Consider the following 20294-nt stretch of genomic DNA (forward strand, 5'->3'; position numbering starts at 1 on the left):
GGGGGGGAGTGCCAGGAGACAGAGGCAGCCACACAGCTGGGTGAAGAGCAGCTATGGTAACAGGAAAGTACTGCTGCTAAGGGGGTGCAATTAAGGGGGAGCACCATGAGAGGAGCCGCAAAATGGCTGCCACCTTTCTGGAGCTTCCAGTAGGAAGCAAAGATGCTGCTGAAGAGCTGCTGCTCCAAGGGGGCACAAAATGGCAAGGAAAAACACAAAAATCTAGCTGCCAAGCTGCTATAATGCCCACATACACACCACAACAGGACTAACAGGACTCTCTCGCCTCCAGTCAATCCTCTCACACACTAGACCTGATCAACAGGATGAGGGCAGCAGAGAGGAAACAAAGTTTGGAGAAAAATGAGAAAAGGGGTATTTTTTCTCTTAATGAGGAAAACACAGAGAAGAGTTGTTCTTCTCCTTTCACTCTTGCCTTCCTTCTCTTGCTTCTCTGCAGCCCCACCAGCAATGAGCAGTGGCAGGAGCAGAAACAGCCATGGCTGGCAGGCAGGCAGGCAGGCCAACCCCTCACCTGGCTCTGTGACGCATAGGCCACCCACTGAAAATGCAACCACAAGATCAAGGAGGACGCCTGTCTCTACCAGCCCTGCCCTCCACCAGCAGTCAGTGGCATGGACCTGCTCCTACCTGCCTGGAGCCACCACCAAGCGGGGCTGCTTTCTGGGAGGAGAAGAAAGCCACCAGGTGAGTTGCCATCAGGTGGGATTGCATCACTCTTCACACACATACCCTCCCCGTCCCTCACATTTGCCACTGAAATTGTGCCCAGGCCAGGAGAAAGAGGAGGCATCACCTCTGTGTCCAAGCATGTAGGAGACAAGAGGTGGGTGGGGCACCCAAATCCAAGTCTTCTGTGCACATGCACGCACATGCATAGACACCCTGAGTGCTGCTTGAGGAGACCTGCCTCAACAAAGCTCATGGTAGTGCAGGCCCTATCTCTAATGGGAGAAAATGCTATAATTTAGCTTTGCATTGTGTGAAGAAGCACTTTGTTTTGTCTGCCCTGAACATGTCAACATTCAGCTCTACCATCTATAATTACGTACATGTCAATATCATGTCCCACACCTCCATGTTTGCCTTTCCGCTAAACTCAGCTGCCCAAAATGTTGCAACCATTCCTCTTGCAGAAGTTTCTCCATCCCTTTGATCATTTTGGTTGCCTGCTTCTGAAGCTTCTCCAGTTCTACAGCATTCTTTTTGAGGCAGCGCAACCATAACTGTAATGGGCACGGTGCCCTAAGAGATACAGTGAACCCAAGCAGCTGATATTGTTCTGTGGCTCCTCCCAAGCTCTTATTTATTGGCTGTAGGGTGGCAAGTACACCACAGAGTTTGCACCTGCTTGTCTGTTCCTGGTGCGTCAATCCAAGAAACCGATCACTCTTTGCAGCAAGTAGAGGTTCCCTGGAATTCCTCTTTTGCATCACCTGCTGCAGGAAAAGCTTCAGGGCCACAAGAGAAACTTCAGCAAAGGGAGGTGTAGTCCAGCCTGCCACGCACCAGGATGCTCCTGAAAGCTGCTTGCCTGCTCCTCTCCTGCCTCTTGCTCTGCTCAGCAGATCAGTATCAGCAGGAGGCAGAGAGAATCATGACGACATCACCTGTGATAGATGGGTAAGACCACACTTCCTTCCTATGCCTTCTGGGGGAAGGGCCATGCAGAAGATCTCATGGTCAATCCAAGCAGGGCTGGGGAAGGATCCTGCCTGAAACCCTGGGAGAACTGTTGCCAGTCAGGGTGGACAGAACTGAGCTAAATGGACCAATGGCCTGACTCAGGAGACGGTAGCTTCCTATGTTCCTAATTAGGGTTCAAGGCAGGCTCAGCATGTGGCCAGAGGGGTCATTTAGGCCTCAGGAAAGGTACACCCTGAGGTGAGACACTTCAGGCTGCCCTTTGGACAATGGTGGGTTCCTCCAGATCTTCAGTTGTGGAGAGGTTCTCCATGGGGTCCCGAGCCTTTTACTCCAAAGAGGTCTTCCCAGAGTCTGGATCAGATGGGATACTGTCACCAACCCTCTTTGCATTTTCAAGGGCCTTTTGAAACATCACAGAAGGGCTGGTTCACACATTGTCCTCCAGAAATACCTTGTTGTAAAAGCAGTAACCCTGTGGAAGGAAGGATGCAGAAGGTGCCTGAACTGGGAAGGTCCAGAAGGGATTGACTCCCAGGCTTTTAGGGCACTGACCTGGAGGTTTGGGCTTAATAGCAGCTGTAGAAGCTGTTCTCCAAGTTAATCATTAGCAGGCAAATGGGCAAATTACTGCCCTTTGGTGCCATTCAAACCTGTCATTCTCTCTGGAATAAGAACAATAAGTACAGCTAGGTGGCCTTGCAATTGTGAAATTAAGAGCTCTTGCCTCCCTGCCAGGCCAAGCCCTCTGAGATATTGGCACATCTCAGAGGCCTCAGCCTGCTGCTTTCTGATTCCAAAAATTCTGCCATATAGGACACAGTGCCAGGGAATGTGGTGGTGGTGGTGTTTAAAAGTGACTTAGGTAAAGGAGCATCTGAGCATATGCAGGGCAACTCTCCCATCTTGAGAATATCCAGTTTGGGTACTACCATATCTATTGAGAGAAAGCTCTAAATGGCTACTAGACACGCTGGTTTTGGTCTTCTTCCAATGTCAGAGCAATATGCCTCAGTCAACCAGTTGTCAGGGTTTACAAGTAGGGAGAGTCCTGTTACCTTTGGCCCTGCATATAATTTCCAAAGCATGGCCATTTATGTCATTATTATGACCTAATCACGATGTCTGTAAAAACTGGGCTGGCCCATTGCCAGTTTGCTGCAAAAGTCAAAACAAACCAAGAACATGAGAAGAGCCATAAAACTGAATGAGATCAAAGGCCCGTTTAAGTCCTACTATTCTCACAGTTGCCAATCAAATGCCTTTAAGAAGGCTGCAAGCAGGACCTGAGTACAAAAGCGATCTCCCCATTTGTGATTCCCAGAACCTGGTATTCAGAGGCATTATGCCTCTGAGAGTGGAGGTAAAACGCCGCTTTCAGGGTCAATGGCCATTGCAAGCCTTATCCGCCATGAATTGGTCTAATCCTCTTCTAAAGCTGCCCAAGTTGGTGGCCATCACTGTGTATTCCAGGGAGTGAATTCCATAGCTTAGCAAGACACTTTCTTCACAGAAACTGAATGGTGTGGCTGCTGAGTCTTATTTCCGCTCTAGTGACTGGATAGTGCTTGCCTGAAGACAGCAGGCTAGTTGCAGGGGGAGGCAGGGAGAGAGACAAGCTGAGTAACATACAAAACTCTGTCCTCCAAAGGGGGTAATAGAGTGGCAAGGGTGGGAGGCTTAGGAGGAACAGCCAGGGGACTGCTGCTGCTGCTGCTGTCCCCCAAAAGCACATTCACCGCCTCAAGAATAATGCAAACTGTAGTTTACCCCTCACAGAGTTATAGTTGCTAGTTTCCTTAACAAACTACAATTCACACGATTCTTTTTTTGGGGGGGGCGGACATACTTTAAATGCAGGGTGTTATGTACAGCCGTCACCTCAACGTTAAGTGGTTTGTGGGTGGTTAACATGGGTTTTGCCGTTTTGTCATGGTGTGCATGTGTGAAATGGCCTTTTGGGCCATCTCAGGCATTCAGGATCATCTCTTGAGAGTGCTACTGAAGTCAAGTGGATCTATCACTCTTTCCATTCCCTTTGCCGAAGTATTTCCATTAAAGCTTGCAGGGTCGATTTCCATGTCCTTGTTCAAAGGAATCCCATGAATGATTGACTTAGAGTTACTGTCTTTCTTTTCCTCCTCCTGTAGAAATTGAATTTTAGCATGTTCTCTTTCTCTGTGTGCCCTTTTAAAGCCATCAGAAGATGTACACCTCCTAATGGCTGTAGAAAAAACTAATGAGCGCATTACCCTGTCATTAAGGCTGCTGTCCTACAAATATTTACTAGAGAGTAAGCTCCATTAAACACAGTAGGACTTACTTCCACATAGTAATGGTGAACAAGCTTCATTCAATTTGCATTCACAGGCAAACTCACCTTATTTGCACTTTTGGAAACAGTATGAGAACTAAAACTCACCCTTCAAAATTTGCCTTTATCCAAATTTTGTTACACAGTCAACAGCCACATAATGTGAACAAAAATGCATACAAATGTATGCATATAAGTGCATATAATAGTGAAAATCACATTCCAAAATGCACTGTGTTACAGAAATTTGTGTAAGGCAAAATAGCGTGTTAAAATGTGTAGGGAGCAGGGAGAAATTCACACAAAAATACTGAGGTATTTTCAAGAGAACTTAAAGAGATAAGAAAAAAAGTTTCAAACTCATGTGGAAATGTAGCAAACTGAACTTAAGTTTGGAAAAGTGGGAAACTGAAAGAAACCAAAATTGGCATATTTGCCCATCCCTACTTCCAAGTCAGCATGCATAGGATTATGCTGTGAATATCATTTTCAGAACACAAAACACAGCTGGAAAGTTAATAGCAAGTCCTATTTTCACAAAGGGCTGGACAGAGTAACAGACTGGAAAGTGGAAATGTCTATCTTAGTCATTTATTTTCCTTTTTGAGGGTAGATGGTAACAGGAAAATAAAAGTCATATACAATGACTCACAAGCTCTTTTCTTTTTTATTCCTTCCTAGGAAGTTGAGCTTAGGACTGTTTCCAAAGTTGAAAAAGTTCATTTATATATAAGCTTCATCCTACCGTTAGGCAAAGTGAGGTGGCTGCCTCAGGCAGCAGCAGGTGTTGAGGTACAAGGGTAGCAGTCCTCTGGCTGTTCCTACTAAGCCTCCCACCCTTGCCGCTCTATTCCCACTATTGGAGGATAGAGTTTTGTATGCTAGACAGCCTGTCTCTCTCCCTGTATCCACCTCCAACTAGCCTGCTGTCTTCAAGTGAGCACTATCCAGTCACCAGAGCAGAAATAAGACTCAGCAGCCATACCATTCCGTGGAGTAGATGGGGCAGGAGTAAGCAGATGTCTTGTGAAGTTATGGAATTCACTCTAGAATACATTTCTTGGCCAAACCATCCTTCAAGTGGAATAACCCAAAGTTTAGGATTGTGTTGACAGCAATATGCAGGTATCACACAGCTATGTTTCTCCTTTTACACCTGCAGGTGTGGCAGCAGATGTGCTCGCTTTATGTCTGGCCTGAATAATGGACTGGTTGAGAGCCAATACATGAAAATTAAGGCAGATAAAACTAAGGCATGTTTAGTGGGTGGTTCCCTGGACCACATGGGTAGAATGCTGGTTGCACTGAGTGGGGTTACCCACTCTCTGGAAGAGCAGGTGCATAGTTTGGGGGTATGCATTGGATCCACTCCTATCATTTGAGGCTCAGGGGGCCTTGATGGTGCCTTCTATCAGCCTTGGCTGGTAGCCTAGCCATGCCCTTCTCTGGACAAAGGCAGCCTAAGTTGTGCAGTGCTGGGCCTGCTGACTTATTGTTATTTTACCTTCTCCTGTTCTAGGCACAATGACTTACCTTGGCAGTTGCTGAAAAAATTCAACAACCAGCTGTCTCTGAAGTCTGCAAATCTGACCACCCTGAATGACACTCACACGAACATCCCAAAGCTGCGTCTTGGACACGTGGGAGCACAGGTACAAACAGTGGGGAAGAGACAGAAAAATAGAACAGGTGAAATGTGCACTTCTGTCAAACCATTTGGTTATTCGGACACTTTGCAAGTTTCCAACCCCTGCAGGTTATTTTTCAGAGAAAAATATTTGGTAATGCATTTGTGTTTCCCCATGTGCCACAATATCACATCAGTACAGCAAGTATACCACTAAGTGGCTAGCTTAATGCTACGTTGGTTGTGTTCAGGTTCTTTCCCAGCTGCCAGGTGGCACAGGTGGCACTGTGGTCTAAAATACTGAGTCTCTTGGGCTTGCTAATCATGAGGTCAGTAGTTTGAATCCACACAACGGGGTGAGCTCCCTTTGCTTTGTCCCAGCTTCTGCCAACCTAGCAATTTGAAAGCATACCAGTGCAAGTAGATAAATAGGTACTCCTATGGTGGGAAGGTAAACAACGTTTCCGTGCGCTCTGGTACTCATCTTGGCCCTCCGTGCCCCAGTAGAGCTTTAGTCATACTGGCCACTGACAGGAGCTCGTCCTACACTTGAGTAGGACCCTGGCAGAGACACATGCCCAACTGGCATGTTCCCTCCCTCCTGGTCGATCATTCGGGAGCTTCAAAAGCTTTCTTCAGCCTGAACATCACAGCGACTGATGCCAACAGACACACTTAGGGATCCACAGAGTCCTCGCAGCTTGCATGACAGACCTTAGCAACTCAGCATTTATTTACATATAAAAACACACGGAGCACTGCAACATGGCTCCCTCTCTCTCTAGCATCAGATAGCAAAGAGAAAAAGAACAAAGGACAATAGTCCCACATCACGGAACACAGTAACACAAACATCCTGTCTCCGTCACTTCCCACTTTGTGGAGTCAAAACATATACCATCATGTGATAGACAACATGACTGCAATCACGGAGCAGGAATTCTAACAGCCACATGACCTGGAAAGCTGTCTGTGGACAAATGCCAACTCTCTCAGCCTGAAGCGAGATGAGCACCGCAACCCCATAGTCGCCTTTGACTGGACTTAACCATCCAGGGGTCCTTTACTTTTACCTTTAGTGTATGAAAGACCCATTCTGTGGAAGATGAAACTCCACTATATGCTCACTTTCTTACCACAAACAGCACACAGAACTTCCTGTCCCTACACTCAATGCAAAACCATATGTGGACTAAGCAATTGGAGCAAGCATTGTCTTGTCTTTTTTTTTTTTATAATAATTTTTATTACATTTTTTACAGAAATAACAGAACAATCAAAGAATAAAAAGAAAAGACAAGAAGAAAGGAAATAAAAAAGAAAAGAAACACAACCACTTCAATGACTTATTTCAAATTTCCATTGGACTTCCCCCGTCCCCCGCACAATGCATTCTTAACAATAAATTTATCAGCAAATTATACCCTTATTTCGTGTATTTCTTTATATTTTCAATTGCAATTTAGATTTAAATCTCTTGGTCACCATATACTCTAAAAATATACCATAATATCGTTTTTACCCATTTAAATCTTGGTTCTTTCATAAATCTTATCAAATTTCTTAAATATTCAAGTTTCATTACTGGAGCTAAGTTCCCAATCATACGACATCTTATGTTTCATATAACTTATAATACTTTTGCAAATAGTCTTTAAATTTTTTCCAGTCCTCCTCCATTGCTTCTTCTCCCAAGTCCCGGATCCTTGCAGTCATCTCGGCTAGTTCCATGTAGTTCATCAGTTGCGAGTGCCAGTCCTCCAGTGTGGGCAAATCTTGGATCTTCCAATGCTTGGCGATAAGAATTCTTGCTGCTGTTGTAGCGTACATAAAAAAGGTTCTATCCTTTTTAAGCACCTTCTGGCCGACAATGCCCAGAAGGAAGGCCTCTGGTTTCTTGGGAAAGGTGTACTTAAACACCTTTTTTAACTCATTATAGATCATTTCCCAGAAGGCCTTCAGTCTTGGGCAAGTCCACCAGAGGTGAAAGAATGTCCCCTCAGCTTCCTTGCATTTCCAACATTTGTTATCGGACAAATGGTAAATCTTAGCTAGCTTAACCGGGGTCATGTACCACCTGTATACCATCTTCATAATGTTTTCTTTCAAAGCATTACATGCAGTAAATTTCATACCGGTGGTCCATAACCTTTCCCAGTCTTCAGACATAATATTATAACCAATGTCCTGGGCCCATTTTATCATTGCTGATTTAACTGTCTCATCCTGAGTATTCCATTTAAGCAGCAAGTTATACATTCTCGATAATAACTTGGTCTTTGGTTCAAGCAATTCTGTCTCAAGTTTCGATTTTTCCACCTGGAAACCTGTTTTTTTATCTAACTTAAAAACCTCATTAATTTGGGCATAATGCAGCCAATTTTGCACCTTATCCTTTAGTTTTTCAAAGCTCTGCAGTCTCCAATTACCTCCAATATTTTCTATTATTTCCCAATATTTCGGCCAGTATGCCTCCATATTGGTTGTTTTCCGAGCTTTGGCCTCTATTGGTGAAATCCACCTCGGAGTTTTACTCTCCAATAAGTCTTTATATTTTTTCCAGACCATATATATTGCTTTTCTGACAATATGGTTTTTAAACATTCCATATGATTTACCCTTGTCATACCACAAATACGCATGCCAACCTAACGAATTGTTAAAGCCTTCCAGATCTAGGACATCAGTGTTTTCTAGTAAAATCCAATCTTTCATCCAGCAGAAGGCCGCCGCTTCATAATATAACCTTAAGTCCGGCAGGGCAAACCCCCCTCTCTCTTTTGCATCAGTTAATATTTTGAACTTTATTCGGGGCTTTTTGCCCTGCCAGACAAACCTAGAAATATCCTTCTGCCACTTTCCAAAACATTCCACTCTGTCCACAATCTGCAGGGCCTGAAACAAAAACAACATCTTTGGCAAAACGTTCATCTTTATAGCTGCAATTCGGCCTAACAAGGATAATTTCAGTCTTGACCAAATTTCTAAATCTTTTTTAACTTCTAGCCAACATTTCTCATAATTGTCTTTAAATAAATTCAAATTCTTAGAAGACAAGTTCACCCCCAGGTATTTCACTTTTTTAACAATGTTTAGTTCTGTCTCTTTCTGAAACCCTTCTGTTTCCATAGCCGTCAGATTTTTCCCTAACACCTTAGTTTTTTGCTTGTTCAGCTTAAAACCCGCCACCCGACCAAATTTCTGGATCAGATCCAAAACTCTTTTTGTACTGGGTTCTGGCTCCTGTAGTGTTAAAACCAGATCATCTGCAAATGCTTTCAGTTTATATTGTTTCGCTCCGACCCGTATTCCTTGTACCTGCCGATCCTCCCTTATCATGTTCAGCAAAACTTCCAGGACCGAAATAAACAATAAAGGGGATAGGGGGCACCCCTGGCGTGTTCCTTTTTCAATATGAAGTTCTTCTGTCACCACATTGTTCACTATCAACTTAGCTTTTTGTTCAGAATAGATTGCCTCTATTCCCTTCTCAAACCCCCTTCCCACTCCCATCCCTTCCAAGTTTTTCTTCATAAATTTCCAAGAAATATTGTCAAAGGCCTTCTCCGCATCAATAAAAATTAACACTGCTTTGGTGTTAATATTTGTTTGTAAAAGTTCCAGAATATCGATAATATTCCTGGTGTTGTCAAACAAATGTCTACCTGGGAGAAAGCCTGCTTGGTCCTTATGGATTACTTCATTTAATACTTTTTTAAATCTGTTAGCCAAAACATCCGCAAATATTTTGTAATCCACGTTTAGGAGTGAGATGGGGCGGTAGTTCTTAAGTTGAGTCTTTTCAGTTTCCACTTTAGGTATCAGTGTGATGAATGCTTCTTTCCACGTATCCGGTGCCTTCCCTCCCCCCATAATCTGGTTACAAACCTCCTCTAGTGGTTGTATCAAATAGTCTTTTAACGTCCTATAATACTTGGAGGTGAGTCCATCCGGTCCTGGAGATTTGCCCAACTGCATATTCTGAATGGCATCCTCAATTTCCTGTTGTGTTATTTTGCAATTCAAGATTGATCTCTTCTCTTGGGATAGTTCTGGAAGGCCATTTTCTTTCAAAAATTGTTCTATCTCGGCTCCATCCTCGGATCCTTGTGTGTATAGTTTTTTGAAATATTTCTGGAAGCACTTTCTAATTTCTCCGGGTTTCTGGATGTTCTTTCCTTCAACTTCTAGATTGGTAACATAATTTAATTTTTGTCTCTTTTTCAACTGCCAAGCTAGCAGTTTCCCACATTTATTTGCCGACTCAAATGATCTTTGTTTCATTTGTTTAATTCTCCATTCCACTTCTTGGTTGATCAGTTGCGCATATTGTGACTGGTGGAATTTAATTTCTCTTAGAGTCTCTTTTGATTTTGGATTCAATCTTAATTTTTTCTCACCGTCTCTTATCTTCTCCAATATCTTGTCTTTTTTACCATTCCAGAGTTTTTTCTTAATCGTATTCTGTTGTATCAGAAACCCTCTCATAACAGCTTTACTCGCGTCCCAGATTGTTCTTTTTTCCACCGAGGTATTTAAGTTGATTTCAAAATAGTCCTTTAAAGCTTTTTGGGCCTTCTTTACAATCTCTTGATCTCTTAGCAGGTTGTCATTCATTTTCCATCTGAAGGAATCGGCAGTAGTAAATCTCATTTCCATTTTCAAAGCGTTATGGTCGGAGCAAGTCTTTGGGCAGATTTCTATTTTTGTAGTCTTAGGTGCCAGCCCTCTAGTTGTCCAAATTTGGTCGATTCTTGTCCATGACAGGTGGGCTTCAGAAAAGAAAGTTCCTTCTTTACCTAGGGGGTTTCTCGTCCTCCATAGATCAATTAAATCCATATTGTCAGTTAGTTCAAAGAAAGTTTTTGGTAGTCTTCCATCTTTAGTCAAGTTCTGATTCTGTGACTTATCCATCAAAGTAGAGACAACCCCATTCATATCTCCCATCATAATGATGTTAGAATAGTCCAGATAGTCCAATAATGTCTCATGCAGCTTCTTATAAAATTCTGATTTCCCCTCATTTGGTGCATAAATTCCCAATATCAAAACTTTTTCTCCTTGGGTCGAAATTTCAATAGCCAGGATTCTTCCTTGTTCATCTTTAAACAAAAATTTTGGTGAAAGATTCTCTTTGGCGTAAATCACCACGCCTCTCTTCTTTACTCTGTCTGATGAGATAAATTCTTGGCCTAATCTTTTATTTGTTAACACCTTCCTGTGTAGCCTGGTCACATGTGTTTCTTGCAAACAAATTATATCCAAATTCTCTTTCTTTAAAATATGGAAGATCCTTTTGCGTTTTTCAGGGGAATTCGCGCCATTAATGTTCCAACTATACAGCTGCAGAGACATCTTGTGTCAATCTGTTGTTACTCTTGTTGGGTATCTTCTTTTTTGTCCGAATCCGAGGGTGGTAACTCTTTTCCTAACTCTGGTGGTGGCCAAATAGCTGCCGCTCCTTTCTGTAAGTCTTCTCCGTGGTCGTGTAGAAACTTCTGGCTATCCTCTTTCGTTTTGATTTTTATCTTCTTTCCTTTGTATTTAAACGAAAGACCTTGTGGAAACTCCCACCTGTAAGGTATTCCGTTACCTCTCAAAAGTCCAGCTAGATCCGTATAGTTAGCTCTTAGATCCAGTAATTGTTTAGGAATATCCTTGTAAATTTGTGCTCTTCTGTCCTGGATCACAAGTGCTTTGTTGAAGTGTAAATCAAGTAGCTTGTCTCTCTCCTGTTTAGTCCTTAAAATAATCAAACAGTCTCTAGGCCTGTCCTTCCCGGCAACTCTTCCCAATCTAAATGCAGTCGTTATTTTGAAGTCTGTATCTTGATTTATACCCCAGAATTTGGAAAATTCTGCCGTTAAGAAACCAGTCAAATCCTCTTTCTCAATCTCTGGGATAGAGCGTAATCTCAAATTATTTTCCCTGTTTCGCAATTCCACCAAAGACAGGTAGGCCTGCTGGTCCGTAATATGTTTGTGGAGCGGCCTTACCTCTCCTTTCAGTTCCTCCACTCCTTTGGCTGCAGCCTCTGCTTTCCCAATCGCAGCCTCCGCCAATTTTCGATTTTCAGATGTTACGTCGTTTAGATTACCAATATCTTGTGAGTGTTTAGCCACCTGTTCTGAAAGTTTGGTAATTGAGGATGTGGCTAAGTCAATTTTTGCAGTTTGATCATCCACTTTTTTATTCAAAATTGCGAATTGTTGTAGCATTTCCTCTAGCAAAGTGTTAGATCCTCCAGATGCCATATCCTCGCCTGTTAATTGTTCAGCTTCTTCAGCTGGAGTTGTTGGCGAGGGTGCAGTCTGTAAAACAGCAGGGACCGAAGATCTACGTCCCTGAGAAAACAGGGTTGTTTGTGTCAGTTTGCCTTTCCCTGCCTTCGACGCAGCTCTTGTTTTCACTCTGTCACTCATTCCACACCTGTCTTGGGATTCAAGGTCAAACTGTCAAAAGTTTCATGAGAAAGACAGGCCTTGGAGTAAACAACCAAACCGCAGAGAGACAAAGCAAAGTTGGTTCCCAGAAAGTTGTAAATCCCAAACTCCACTAGAGGGAGTGATGTTACAGTTCAGGAAAGAAGAAACAAAGTTTCAGTCGCCATTAAAGTTCCTTCAGTTAAGTAAATTAACAATAATCCTTGGAAAAGACCTTTTCCCTCTGGCAGAGCTCTCACAATGTTGCCACAAGTTTCTTAAAAGGTGCAAAATACAGTTGTTTAATTGTATCCAACAGTAATGCCTCTAAATATCCATTTCAGGTTGTAAATGTATCCGCAAAGTAGCCTTTTGTCCCGCTGCAAGTCCGGAGACTGGGGGTTTTAAAGTCTTTAAAGTTTTTAAAGGTCTAGCAGAGGAGAAAGTCCCCAAATAAGGTACAGAAAAAACAAGAAAATAAGAGTAACTTGCCTCCTTCAATTTCCGACTTCTCTGGACGTATGATGTCTCTCACTTTAAAACCTCTCTGTGCTGCTTCCAGCTTGTCAGATCTTTGCCTTTGATCACTAAGCATCGTCGGGAGACGGACTTCCTTTTTCTCGTCTCCCGCTTTCAGCCGAATTCATAAATTTGTAATCCAATTTCGAGTAAGTCTTACTCACGAGTAGTTGATTTGTAATCCAATGTAGAAGGAAGAAAGGTCGGCGCTCATCAGTAACAGCCGCGCGGCTTCACTCCCGCAGAAAGAGCGATGAATCCACAGCACCGCTTCCCCTCCGCGCTTCCGGAACCCCTTACGGGGTCCCTTCTTCGTTTCGGGGGTCGCTCTTGGTGCCCGCCGGATCCCACGGCCACGAGCTCACTCTGCTCGTGGTTTTTCTTAGTGGGTCGTCGCTTTGCCGCAGCGAACGACCCTTTCCTGCGGAGCCCCTCTTCGCAGCGCAAAGAGGACCGCCATTACTTGCTTCGCGCCGCCTCCGGAAGTCCGCAAGCATTGTCTTGTCAAGATTCTACAGACTGGTTCTCCCTCACCAGAAGTTATAATGTTTGCTGATGTTCCATGGCATCCCAGCAGCTCATTCCATGGTGGGAGTGTGTGTGTGCATGAAAGAGGCAGTTTTCCTAGCCCTTGGAAACCTTCCTTTTTGCTTTCCTCTCTCCTTGCTCAGTTCTGGGCTGCCTATGTGCCCTGTGACACCCAGAACAAAGATGCTGTCAAGAGAACCTTAGAGCAGATTGACGTCATCCATCGCATGTGTCACCACTACCCGGAGGACTTTGAGTGTGTCACTAGCAGTGCAGGTAAGAGAGGAAAACAACCTAGACAAGAGAGCTTCTCCCAGGCTGGAGATGGGTAGCCGAGGATGGGAACACATTCATTCAGCCTGACCTGCAACAATTCAACACAGGGCAAGACCTTGACAAAAGTGAGAAGTCCCAGGGCAGGGAGGCTGGCTGCTGCCCCATTCCTATTTGTGATGGAGCAGGAAGGCCAGTGGGGCTGCTGGATTCAATTGAATACAAGCTACCATTCATAGTAGGGACAATTTCAGCAGGTGCCACATTCCCCATGGTTGTGCTTTGGTGGTGGGAGAATCATAGAATCACAGAATTGCAGCGTTGGAAGAGGCCCATAGGGTCATCTAGTCCAACCTCTGCAAAGGATTCTCCCTGAGGAACCTCCTGCCAATAGAGATTCATCAGGTGTGCTATGTACCAACTTTTAAATGGCTGCTGAAAACTATGCAGGCAATTAAGCGTACATTCCCAATAATGGTCTATTGATTTTTTCCCCCGTTTTTATTTTTGCTTTTAACTTGCTTTTAACTTTTTATGATGTTATTGACTGGTTTTATGTTTTTATATTGTTGTATACTGCTGTGATATATTTTAATGATGCAGCTGTATATAATTTTTTAATAAATAAAGCAAGAATCACAGCTTAAGAATTTCTGACAGATGGCTATCCAACCTCTGTTTAAAAACCTCCTGCAAAGGAGAGTCCACCACCTTCCAAGGTAGTCCATTCAGCTGCCAAATAGCTCTCACCATCAAAAGAGTCTTCCTCATGTTTCGTCAGAGTCTCCTTTCTTGTACTTCAAATCCATTGGTTTGGGTTCTACCCTCTGGAGCAGCAGAAAACAAGATTGCTCCATCTTCCATGCAACAGCCCTTCAGGTATTTGAAGATGTCTATCATGTCACCTCTTAGTCTCCTTTTTCCCCAGGCTAAACATACCCAGCTCCTTCAGCCATTCCTCATATGGTTTGCTTTCCAGACCCTTGATCATCTTGGTCACCCTTCTCTGCACACATTCCAGCTTGGCAATGTCCTTCTTAAACTGTGGTGCCCAGGACTGGACACAGAAGCAGCCCCTGCCAAAATTCTCCCTACTATAGAAGAGATTATATTCCCATTGGATCCCACAATGGGTTACTTGGTGATAATGGGCTGATTTAGAGTGCCTCCACCTCCCACACCTGTCCTGACCCCACCCTCTGCAGATTCCTCATATCTTGTTTCGTGTTAGAAGCCCACAGGAGATGTTTCCCTTGCAGGTATCCAGAATGCTTTCACCAATGGACGAGTGGCCAGTCTGATTGGCGTGGAGGGTGGGCACTCGATAGACAGCAGCATGGCCGTCCTGCGCACCTTCTACCAGCTAGGGGTGCGCTACATGACCCTCACCCACAGCTGCAACACACCCTGGTAAGGCTGCCTTTGCTAGAGGCTTGCTTTGTGCCTGGTCTCACCAGGGCGTAGTCTGCTTTCAATATCAGGGCCCAGCTCCAGAGCACTGGGCAAGTGTGTCTGAGCAAACACAGAATGCAGTTCCTTTATTTATTTATCAGAATATTTATATACCACTATTCATAGAAATACAGTTGTACCTAGGCTCCCGAATGCCTTGGGAGTCAAACATTCTGGCTCCCGAAGTGAGTGTTCCGGTTTTCGAACGTTCTTTTGGAAGCCGAACGTCCAATGGGGCTTCCACAGCTTCCGATTGGCTGCAGGGATCTTCCTGCAGCCAATCAGAAGCCACGCTTTGGTTTCCGAACGTTTCAGAAGTTAAACAGACTTCCAGAATGGATTCTGGTCAACTTCCGCGGTACGACTGTATATCAAAGCGATTTACAACATTACATTACATTACATTACATTACATTACATTGTAATGCAATAAAATAATTATTGGACTAAAGGCTAAACATAGCCTTTCTCCTGCTCTGTGTTTCTGTTTTAGTCTTGTGGTTTAGTGGAGATGTTTTGGGTGAATGTAATTTTATTTGAAGACAGAAAGGGGATATTTGGGATTATGCACCTATCTACATGCATCCCTTATGCACATGCGTAAAAGATAGTGTGTATTAACCAAAACTTTTATAACATTCGGCAGGGCTGATAACTGGCTTGTGGACACCCCGGAGGAGGAACCAGTTCACAATGGCTTGACTGAATTTGGGAAGGTGAGTGGAAGCTCTCTAGCAAGTTTTGATGGAAATATATGACATTCCTCAGTCAGACTCTTGGTCTGAGTCTGTTTTCTCAGCCCTGCTGGGAGATGCTAGGGATTGGACCTTCTGCATTCAAAGCAGATGTTCTGCCACTGAGCTGTGGTCCTTCCTGTTTGCTCAGGTTCAGCTCCCAATGTGACAATTGTATGAGCCCCTGTCACACTTTAGCAAGCTGCTACCACCACCACCCGCAAATAGCCTGATTTAGCTAAGGATAGGAAGAAAGTGGATATGCTTTGAGTGATATCATCATCATAGAACCACAGAACTGGAGAGTTGTAAAGGATGCCAACAATAATCAAGGCCAATTCAGGAATCGGAGGTAAAGAATCCCTGACCACCCAATCTCTGTTTGAAAATTTCTTCTGAGGCAATCTACTCCCCTGTTGGGCAGTGGCTCCTCCTCCTCCTCCTCCTCCTCCTCCTCCTCCTCCTCCTCTTCTTCTTCTTCTTCTTCTTCACCACCTGTCCTTCACCATCAGATCCCAGGGTAGGGTGCAACAATTTAAAATTCAGGATTAAAAAGTTAAAACAGGCTACATTAACAAGAATAGAGTGGGCCCTAAAAATGCACACCTCAGTTGTCAAAGATGTAAGTCTTCAGCATTTGCTGAAAGCTGCATAGTAAGCCAGACACAGCTCCATGGAGAAGAAATTCCACAACTTTGCGCAGTGGTTCCCAATTAGCTAATTACTTAGGACCCCCTATTTTTCCAAAGCCATGGACCCTCTACTTTTGAAAATTTTGATAACAGGTATGGTAGTTACCTGTGCAAAGCAATTTTTTTTGAAGAAAATGTGAGGTGGCCCCTAATAAGCAAAGGATTTTAGGTAGGGTTGCCATATTTCAAAAAGTAAAATTCCTGACACCCGCAAAGTTGTTCACCTTTCTTTTCAGAAACCCACCAAAATTGTTAAGCTTTTTTGGGGGGAACCTTTCCCCCCAAAATAGTGATTTTAAGCTTAACAATCTACTCAGTGAGCGTCTATCTCTTGGTAAGTGACACTTCAAAGGGTTTGTCCTCACATACTGTAGCTGCTTGTTAAACTCCCCTCTCCTCTTGATCATAAAACTTCGGGAAATACAAAGAGACCCACTGGTTACTCTGCACCCAATTTCTCTCTCTCTCTCCACCCCTTGCCCTGTTTTTCCTCCCTCAAAGCGCTTGGTCAGGGAGATGAACCGTCTGGGAATGATGGTGGATTTGGCTCACGTCTCTGTGAAGACAATGAAAGATGCTTTGAATGTCTCCAGAGCACCTGTGATATTCAGCCACTCTTCAGCCTATGCCATCTGCAAACACCGGCGCAATGTGCCAGATGATGTCCTCCGCGAAGTGGTGAGAAAGACTATGATGTGTGTTGCAAGGTAACCTGTGTCATCCTGGTTCCAACTGTTTTGGGGTATAGTTACAATTCCCATGAGCTCCTGCCCAAAGAACTAATGCCCGAGCTTGCCTTTTTCCTCCTCCCGCCCCCACCCCACAGTGCCTTTTCCTTTTGTGTCATGACTCTTAGACAGCAAAAAATGGGTGGTAGTTGTAGTCCTAAATATCTGGAGGATACCAGGGTGGTGCAGACTGCTATAAAGTGACCTCGTACCAGAGATGTGAGTAGGGCAAGACTTAAGGATATGAGGCAGCACCAAGGTCCCCATGGCAGCCATTTTGTGTTATGCCACACCACTCAATGGCCGCCATTTTTGTGACTCCCGACTTTCTCTCAAAATTCCAACTGTATCCACTGGTCCAAATAGGTTAGCAGTCCCTGGGTTAAATAATAGCAGCAGCAAACTTACACACATAATACTGCTGAAATGGGGAGGGGGGCAACCTTGGGGCAATTAGGGGTGGATTTTTGTTCCATTTGGTTAGAATGACTGAATTCCAAGCCCAGGAATTTGTTTTTTCCTTTCCAGAAGTAATTCCTGGGCCTGGGCTTCCTTAATTCTAAGTGGCCTGTATTTTGCGCATGGCTCTGCTTGGTGGATCTTGGAGGTTCTCATAAAAAACATCACCCCCAAAGTGGATCCCACAAAGCATAAGCCTGCCCAGTCCTGTCTTAGAGTGCCAGCTTCTTCCCAGGAACCTGCTTTCTCTGAAATGGCTCCCCTGCCTCCCTTCTACAGAACAAGACCCGTGGCCTTGTGATGGTGAACTTCTACAACACCTATGTGTCCTGTAGCTCCAAAGCCAACCTTACACAGGTTGCAGGTGAGGCAGAGAGGGTGGGGGGAGGGCGCACCTGAGGAGGGGTGGAGTGGGAGGGATCAAAGCACACAAAAGCAGTGAGGGTGTTGACCTCCCAGACTTCTTGCCCACAGACCACATGGACTACGTAAAGCGTGTTGCTGGACCAGAGGCAGTTGGCTTTGGAGGAGACTATGATGGTGTTCCCAGGTATCAGAGGAAGGGGGGGAGGAGATAGAAGGGTATATCAGATACCCCAGATATGTCCGTTTTTGAGTCTGTCAGGCTGGCCTGGGCCAAATCAATCCAAAGCCTGGCCGTAGTAGATATTCATGCCTCACCCATCAGAGTTCACTTGACCACTTGCAGACCATAAGTAACTGACTAGTCACACACACACACACACACACACACACCGCAAGTTAATTTTAAAATGTACTCAGCCCCCTTTTTGTTACAGTGATGCTTGTGGAGTGACACAATGGTCCCAGATATTGAAGGTCCACATTTTGCATAATTATAGATCACAGAATTGGAAGGTCTCTCAAAGATCATGTAGCCCAATCCCATCAGTGATCCACTCATTTTATTACAGTGTACAATTGTCATTATGGATTTATTATTTTTCAACTCTGTCTCTTTTGTATTTCATCTCATTTTCTTGTATTGTACACCACTTTGGCTGTGAGATGATTTATAAATAGAGAGAATAAAATAAGGGCGCTTGGGAGCATGAAGGCTGCAATGGTTGCATGTCTATTACTGTATATGCATATGTGGCTCCACCAAAACTATCTCAAAGATACAACCCAAGAGCCAAGGGGTTCCCAGAGGTGTCTCTTGTTGGCTTCTTGAACCCTAAGCAAGGGTATACAGCCAATCAAGGTGCATGAGCCATCAAAGAGAAGCTACTGAGCTGACCCTTCTAGATGCAGCCCCATCTTGAAGCTTCCCTTCTGTTGGGGTAAAATGAGGAGATTTTGCCGGGTGCGGGGAACTCTTAACTCTCATCTCTTGGATTTGTTCCGGCATTCTTTGGCCCACACAGTGTCCCAGATGGTTTGGAAAATGTCTCCAAATACCCAGACTTAGTTGCAGAGCTGCTGAGGAGGAACTGGACTGAGAAGGAAGTGAGAGACGCCCTGACCAACAACCTGCTGCGGGTCTTTGAGAGAGTGGAGCAGGTGAGACTGCCAAGACCAGCAAGGCTCTGTCTGCAGAAGTGTTGGGAGGGGGACACAGAGAGCCTCAGATAATGCTTTGCACTGCTAGGACTGTTCCCCTCTTGGCCCTGTCTCTTCCCTTATTTATGCTAACCCCCTGCCCAAGACATTTTGTTATCTGAAGATGGCTCACACCCCATCAATTCCACGCACAGCAGTCCACCAGAATGGCAGCTGGATCTTTGAGACCAGCAGGGAGACACTGCAAGGGGAGAAAGACCTGGAATCTTGGAAAGCCACTGACAGTCAGTGTTGACAATACTGAGTTAGATGGACCAATGAATCTGATGCAGTATATGGCTCCTTCCTTTGCATGCAAGACCATCCCATTTCAGAATCGCTTTATTTGTAAAAAGTGGTACAGCATCTGCCTGGCAGGCAGAAGGTCCCAGGTTCAATCCCTAGTAGGGCTGGGAAGGACTCCCTGCCTGAAACGCTGGAAAGTGCTGCCAGTCAGTGTAGACAGTCCTAGACCAAATGGACTAATGGTCTGACTCAGTATAAGGCAACGTGCAACTGGATGAATATAATGCTAGTCTTGCTGACAGTAGACCCACTGAATAGCTCAGGTTTATTGATTTTGGTTGATGTATTGTGAGTAGGGCAAAGGTTGACTGCCACCCTAACTGAACTTTCTTTCCCACTAGGTGCGGGATGCAATGGCCCGTGAAAAAATAGTTCCTGATGATGGACCCATCGACTTTAAGAACTTGGAGGGGACATGCCGAACAGACTATGGGTACCCTAGCAATGGGAACCATCCCAAACTGCTGCCTGCTGTGCTCACGCTCCCTGTCCTCCTCGTGTTGTGCTGGTAGAAGCTCCAGCACCTCCCTTGTCTTGGTGACCTCATGGATTCTGATTGGTTGAAAGTTCACACCAGAGTTCAGGCTCTTGCTGCATCCCTCCTACCACAAACCAGGCTGCACCCTTGCCCAAACGCTTTAGGAAATTCAACTGAACTATCGATGAATGTGTTTCCAGCTGTTCCCCTCTGTCTGGTAGCTTTGGCCCCAGTTCCTCCACCCCCAGTAACTGAAAAGCAAAGGGCACCATGCCCATCAAACCCATGGCAACCAAGCTGGACTCACCAGCCTAACAGACCTTGCAAAGTGTGGCTTCCAAGAACACCGAGGACCAAGTTACCTATCAGTCAGTCCAGCAAATAAACAAGAGGCCATCACAACAGCTACCCTACCTTTGTATGTCCTTTATAGGACACAGGTCCTGCTTGCAGGCTTCCCTTAGGCACCTGGAGCTGTAGTTCAACGGTAGGACATCTTGCTTTGCATGCGGAAGGTCCCAGGTTCAATCCCCA

At 44.6% G+C, this 20294-nt stretch overlaps 1 protein-coding gene across 1 annotated transcript; it reads left to right on the top strand.

The window, feature by feature from the left end:
• Window positions 1–1340: 1340 nt before the first annotated feature.
• On the top strand, window positions 1341–20126 carry DPEP1 (dipeptidase 1). Its single transcript, XM_082233573.1, has 10 exons — window positions 1341–1644; window positions 5499–5631; window positions 13219–13351; window positions 14608–14758; window positions 15447–15516; window positions 16728–16904; window positions 17693–17777; window positions 17888–17963; window positions 18802–18937; window positions 19624–20126. Exons 1-10 carry the CDS (start codon window positions 1535–1537, stop codon window positions 19792–19794), a joined length of 1242 nt encoding a protein of 413 aa, XP_082089699.1. The 5' UTR covers window positions 1341–1534; the 3' UTR covers window positions 19795–20126.
• Window positions 20127–20294: the final 168 nt, after the last annotated feature.

This window comes from Podarcis vaucheri, assembly GCF_965113315.1.
Source record: "Podarcis vaucheri genome assembly, chromosome: 7".
NCBI lineage: Eukaryota > Metazoa > Chordata > Lepidosauria > Squamata > Lacertidae > Podarcis > Podarcis vaucheri.

Bases quoted from the DNA above. Each gene is read 5' to 3' on its own strand.
- DPEP1 (XM_082233573.1), top strand. From the start codon at position 1,535: ATGCTCCTGAAAGCTGCTTGCCTGCTCCTCTCCTGCCTCTTGCTCTGC. The intron at 1,645-5,498 runs GTAAGACCACAC...CTCCTGTTCTAG, and splicing joins ACATCACCTGTGATAGATGG to GCACAATGACTTACCTTGGC. The intron at 17,964-18,801 runs GTATCAGAGGAA...TGGCCCACACAG, and splicing joins GACTATGATGGTGTTCCCAG to TGTCCCAGATGGTTTGGAAA.